The sequence below is a fragment of the Balaenoptera musculus genome, chromosome 19 (assembly GCF_009873245.2).
Source record: "Balaenoptera musculus isolate JJ_BM4_2016_0621 chromosome 19, mBalMus1.pri.v3, whole genome shotgun sequence".
NCBI classification, from domain to species: domain Eukaryota; kingdom Metazoa; phylum Chordata; class Mammalia; order Artiodactyla; family Balaenopteridae; genus Balaenoptera; species Balaenoptera musculus.
Genome location: NC_045803.1, coordinates 646,981 through 653,539, shown reverse-complemented (window position 1 = coordinate 653,539; position 6,559 = coordinate 646,981). Strand labels below are relative to the sequence as shown.

Genomic DNA, 6,559 nt, shown 5'->3' with positions numbered 1-6,559 from the left:
TGTCACAGGCCAGGACTCCTAAGGCACCTTCGTTTTCCCAGAAGAACCACTCCAGTGAGACGTGTAGTCTAGTCTTGAGAAGTATTTTTCACTTGGCTGAGCGTGAAGAAACACAACACAGCCAGAAAGTGTTTGGGTGTAGAATATGTTTGAAACGATTTCATTTTAGTGCAAACCTCCAAAAACACCAGAAGCAGCACATGGAAGAGAAATCCTTCAGTAACGCTGCAGTCAGGGCCTTGTTTGTGAAGAGCTGCAAATGCCATGTGTCAAGGAAGCCCTTTACCTGTGAGGAAGTTGGGAAAGACTTTCTGGCCACCTTGGGACATCTCCAGGCACAGACCACTCACACCAGGGAGAAGCCAAATGAGATTGCCCAGCGTGAGGCAACTTTACAAAGCAGAGAAAGTCATTACAGCCGGAGAGAATGCAAGAAAGCCTTCAGCCCGAAACATGCAATTGTTCAGGACCAGGGTGTCCACCCTGGAAGACATTGTTTTGTGTGCAGTGAATGTGGGAAGACATTCAGGTACAAATCCTCATTTGTTGTGCACCAGAGAGTGCATACTGGAGAAAGGCTTCATGTGTGTGGTGAGTCTGGCAAATCTTTTAGGCGAACCTCAACCCTCAATCTGCATCGAAGAATTCATACTGGATCAAGGAAGTACAAGTGCAGCAAATGTGGAAAATCCTTTAACTAAAACTTTGTCCTTATTTATCCCTGGAGAAGACACATTGGAGAAAATTGTTACTTGTGCAGTGAGTGTGTGCAGTTTCCTAGCTGTAGATCCATCATAGTTCGAGAACGGACAGTTCACATTGGAGAAAGGTGTTATGAGTGTACTCAATGTGGGATATCTTTTAGACGAAAATTTTACCTCATTGTACACTGGAGAGTTCACACAGGAGGAAGGCCTTTTGAGTGCAGTGAGTGTTGGAAATCCTTTAGTCATCAATCTTACCTCACTCAACACTGGAAGGTTCATAGTGGAAAAAGGCCTTATGAATGCAGTGAATGTGGAAAATCTTATACTTCTCACCCTGGCCTCTATTATCATTGGATCACACAGGAGAAAGGCCTTATAAGTGTAGGGAGTGTGGGAAATCTTTTACCAGTAGGAGGAACCTTCGTTATCATCAGGGAGTTCATACTGAGTGCAGTGAATGTGGGAAATCTTTTCCATCTAGGTCCGGCCTCTGTTATTATCAGAGAGTTCACACAGGATCGAGGCCATATGAGTGTAGTGTGTGTGGGAAGTCTTTTTCCAAGAGCTCTGTGATTACTGAACATCAGAGAGTTCACACTGGAGATAGGCCTTATCAGCGCCGTGAATGTGGGAAGTCTTTTTTCTCTGGTTCCAACATCAATAATCATCAGAGAGTTCACACAGCAGAAAGGCCTTATGAGTGCAGTGAATGTGGGAAATGTTTTCCCTGTAATTCCGTCCTTCATGAACATCAGAGAATTCACACAAGCAAAAGGCCTTATGAGCGCACAGAATGTGGGCAGTCCTTTAGAGCAAATTCTTCTCTCCTTGAATACTGTAGAGGTCACACTGGAGAGAAGCCTTATAAATGCAGTGAATGTGGAAAATCTTTTTCATCTAGGTCTGGTTTCCGTTATCATCAGAGAGTTCACACAGGATCGGGGCCATATGAGGGTAGTGAATGTGGGAAATCTTTTCCCCAGAGCTCTGCACTCCTTCAACATCCATGTTCACAGAGGTGAAAGGCCTTAAATGTGTGGTGAATGTGGGAAATCCTTTACCACTAGTTCCACCCTTTGTTATCTTCAAAGAGTTCACAAGCAAAGCCTTATTCGTGCAGGGAATTTGAGAAACTCTTTCCTAAATAATTCACCTTATTATACATGGTAGGATTTGCACTGGAGAAAGACCTTGAATGTGCAAGGAAATGTGTAATTTTCTTGTTCAGGGTAACGACCCTGGAAGAAACTGAGGAGCCACCCATCTGAATTCAATCTGATACATCCAGTTATCCACAGGGGGAGATACCCCTTAAGTTTCAGTTATGTGGGAAGCATTTGTGGCTATACTGCACTTTGTAACCTGTCCAGAGATTTTCCCAGATTTATGTCACTGTCCGTTTCTGTGGCTATTTTACCTGTATCGCCTGGCAGGTCCACACGGTGTGCATCAGTCACCAGCCCAGTGTGCTCAGGAAAACTGACCTCTGTTCTTCCAAGTGTTGGAGCAAACTAGGAGTAGGTCAGTCCCTTCGGGGTTGGTGTTCCCCTCTCTCTGACTACGTGTACAAAAGCCTGAAGGAATGTTGGCCCAGAGAATATCATAAGAATTCAGCTGACCATGTGCAGAGAAGGACAACCCTTTTCAGGGACGTGTTCTCACATGATCAGTTTTTCCAGCTAGCAAGTCACCAACCCAAACTGTGTGCCACACATTGTTTTGGTTTGTATAATACGGGTGCCTTAATGTTTAAGGCCTGTTTTGTTTTGGGAGTTCTTTGTACTGCAGGAGGTTTTTTATAAGGAGATTTGGGCTCCACCGGCATAGGCCTCAGGGAGGATAGTACGATGGCAAAAAGTGGCTTGCCGTTTTTGGCCAAATTTGCATTGGTGCCAGTGAAGTCGTAGGAGAGAGGGCAGGGCTTTTTGGTCCTCATTTGAAGCCTGGATGCTATGAGTTTTAGGAGACTCATACATCACCCTGAAGAGGAGTAAGATGTGACAACCTCAAGTTCTTGGAGCAGCATGAATTTTTTCCCCTGTTCACAGCGGGTATCACAGGAGGTGTCAGCACTGTTGAGAGGCATCTCCTCCCGTGGTCTTGCAAATAGCATGTGCCCTGATGTCCACAATTCCATGGGTGACTGTCACTGGTTGTAAGACTATAGGGGCCAGGGGAAACTGAAACTGCTACAGAAACTGGGTTAGTAGGGAGCAGAGGAGACAGTAGCCAGCTCATTGGAATGTGCCTCTTCTAAAAGTGCATCCACAGATGTCTTTGTGATAATGACCGATGTGCAGGATCAGCGTGTACACAAATCTCAGGACCTCCAGGCAGGTTTATGTTGTGTAGCTGAGGTCATTGTCAGAAGAGATAATTGGAACGTTCTGTGGAATTTTGTAGCTGACCTGAAGTGTTCGCCTTAAGGCCATTGTTGCACAGGCAGGAAAAGGTAGAGAAAAGTAGTCCAGGGATGTGGCTCTTGTGAGCCAGCCAGCATTCCTATTGACTGAAGTGGAAATGTCCTTTATTACTCGTCAGTATTTGCTGCCACTGAGGCAAGACTGACCTCCAGAGGGCATGACTAGAAAGGTGGTGGAGCAAGTATAGGGTTGCCAAAACTGTTTTCCAAAAAAGTGGGACGTATAGATTTTCTTAGCTTGAAGTGTTTTTTAAAGCTTTATTTAGGTGTAATATACGTGTAGAGAACTGTACATTTTTAAAGTGAAGTATTTGATAAGTTTTGACATACACATGATACCTGTGAAAACATCATCACAGTCATGGTAATGACCATATGTGTCACCATGTATTTGCCTGATTTCCTTTTATAATCTGTCTGTCCCTGCCCTTCACAGCCCTCCAAGCAACCATTGATTTATTTTCCCTTGTAATAGATATCTTTACGATTTCTATAATTTACATGATGGAATCCTAAAATATTTACCTTTGTTTTCTCCTGGTTTTGTGTTTTGTAATTATTTTGAGATTCATCAATGATGTTAAATGAGGAGCTCTTTTTTTTTTCTGTTTTTTTGAGTAATATTCTTACCATTAGATATAACAGTATTTATCCATTCACCTGTTTATAGCTATTTGGGTAATTCCAAGTTTTGACTGTTGAAAATAAACTAGTACAAGCGTTTGTGTACAGTTCTTTTTTTTTTTTTTTATGGGGAGGATTCATTTAATCCTCATGACCCCATGTACAGTTCTTAATATGGATATTTGTTTCCTTTATCTTTTGGTCCAAAAATTAGATTGCAGTGTTTGAGTCACAAAGTAGGTGAACGTTTAGCTTTTGAACAAACTAACAAATTGCTATCTAAACATTGTACTTTTTCCTTTTTTTTTTTTTTATTTTTATTGGAGTATAGGTGATTTACCATGTTGGGTTTTTTTTGTTTTTTTTTTTTTGTATTTGTAACAGTACTTGTATGAAGGTTCCATTTCTTCTACATCCTAGTGAATACTTAGTTGGTCAGTGGTTTTTTATTTTACCTCTTAATGAGGTTGCCGTGCTCTCTCACAGTTTGAATTGAATTTTCCACAGAATTCATGATTAGCGTCCTTACAGATTTATATTTGCTATCTTTGGTAAAATGTCTCCTTTTATCTTCTGCCTATTCTTTTTTTTTTTTTTCCTTTGGCTGCGCTGCACAGCTTGCAAGATCTTAGTTCATCAAACAAGGATTGAACCTGGGCCCTTGCGGTGAAAGCTCCGAGTCCTAACCACTGGACTGCCGGGGAATTCCCTCTTAAGCCTATACTTTGATTAGTTTTGGCTATTTTCCTTTTCTTTAACGACTAGGACAGTGAAACAACAGATACCCATTTTACTCATTCTTGAGTGACTGCTTTATGGAATAATTGGTTTCAGTACTTGAAGAACACGTCTTGAGTTTTTTCAGTGTTTTTGTTACACACAATGTAATGCACACATGTACCATACACTCTAAGATTAATCTGCCAGGAGAATTTACTATTACTTCTAAGTAAACTTGATGAATGACACCCCGCCCCCAGCCTCTTTTTTTGAGCATTTACTAAGAAGAGCTTATAATTGTATATATGTTTCTCAAAGACCTGAGAGCTAATCCTTTGAAATGTAAGCATCAGGATCAATTAGGCCTCTGTCTCTCAGTCTCTTTGGAAAGATAGTATCCTAGTTTTCATAATTACCAGCTGTCAAACACAGCTGCACTAATCTCATTTATATTTCCCAATCCTTTGTAGTGTTTCAGTTCTATGAATACTGAGTTCCCATCCTCCCTGTTTCCTTATTCTCCCTTTATTTTAAAAAAACTATCTTAACATATTTTTTTTAATCTTGAAGGTGGTTTTTTTTTTGGCTGCGCCACGTGGCTTGTGGGATCTTAGTTCCCCGATCAGTGACTGAACCTGTGCCCCCTGCAGTGGAAGTGTGGAGTACTAACCACTGGGCCGCCAGGGAATTCCCCTCATTCTCCCTTTAAAACACCTGATCACCTCTGCAGAAATTACGATTGAGTTCAACTCTTTTTCCTGCTGTCAATATTTATTGAATAAAATATGTTTTTTTCCCTTTTTGTTTTTATTGTTTCAACTAACGTCTGGCTGTGTTTATCTTTGACACCATCAGTCTCAAAAGGGAACAAGAAAACATGCTAATTTGGTATAGTACAAAGACTGCATTGTTTAAAGATGGAGCATGTATGAGAATGGTCTTCTGAGTCTTGAACTATCTCATTGGGTTACCAAAATCAGGTTTGGCTGCTCACAGCTGAAAACCAATACTGGAGAAGGAAGTGTCAGTAGAAACGAAAGATGTAATCAGAAAAGCCGGCAATCTGGAGAGAAGGTGGACTCATGTCCTGAGACCAACTCTGAAAATTCTGATCAGCCATTCAGCCATGACAGTTTTTTGTTTTTTTTTTTTTTGGCCACACGGCATGTGGGATTTTAGTTCCTTAACCAGGGATCGAACCCGTGCCCCCTGCAGTGGAAGTGTGGAGTCTTGATCACGGGACCACCAGGGAATTCCCAGCCATGACAGTTTTTAAAGGGAAAAAGTGGGGAAGAATCTCAGTGAATCGTAAAGGCAGGAAGTTGGTTTCTGCATCATTCTCCATTGCATTCAGACTGGCTGACTCTTCGGATGTCTTGCCTATGGGGTCTGCCTGCAGGATTGCATAGGGAGCTGTTGGGGTTATTCTTCATTCTTCTTTGTGTTTTTTAAAAGATTTTTTGATGTTGACCATTTTTGAAAGTCCTTATTGAATTTGTTACAGTATTGCTTCTGTTTTATGTTTTGGTTTCTTGGCCGCAAGGCATGTGGGATATTACCTACCTGACCAGGGATTGAACCCACACCCCCGGCATTGGAAGGCGAAGTCTTATCCACTGGACGGCCAGGGAAGTCTCAATTCTTTTTTTAATCTAGGAAAAGAATGAACAGGTTAGACAAGGTGTGGTGTGCATTCAGGAGAGTATAAGTCAGGAGTTAGTTTAAATTGTTTAGTGATCTCATTCCTATAATTAGGTTCTTTCAAGGTGAGGGGGGACAGAAATGGGCAAATAGGAAAGGGGCAAAAGAACCACTTTCAAATGTTGGGAAGTGATTATTTTGTGATTGCAGGGACTTACATAGTTGGGAATTTGTATTATCTGTGTTAGCATTCTCTGTAAAAACAGAAGCAGTAGGATATATAGATACAGTTCCACATCTGCGAAAAAATATGTTTCATTGGAGAGAAAAAGTCTCGGGAATACTCTGAGTTGGAAAGGTACATGTGGAATTCAAAGAACTGAAGGAAGATCACTGTCTTTTGAGGATATTGTGTGATGGGGACAGCAGGTAGCAAAGAAGCAGA

The 6,559-nt window shown here is 41.4% G+C and overlaps 1 protein-coding gene across 1 annotated transcript; it reads left to right on the top strand.

Annotated features, from left to right (window-relative positions):
* Positions 1-704: 704 nt before the first annotated feature.
* Positions 705-3,713, top strand: LOC118885343 (zinc finger protein 551-like; the record flags this gene model as incomplete). Its single annotated transcript, XM_036833968.1, is given in 2 exon segments — positions 705-1,056; positions 1,059-3,713. Coding segments are annotated over 2 exon segments (1,023 nt in total), but the record flags the coding sequence as incomplete, so codon positions are not given.
* Between the last annotated feature and the right edge of the window lie 2,846 nt (positions 3,714-6,559).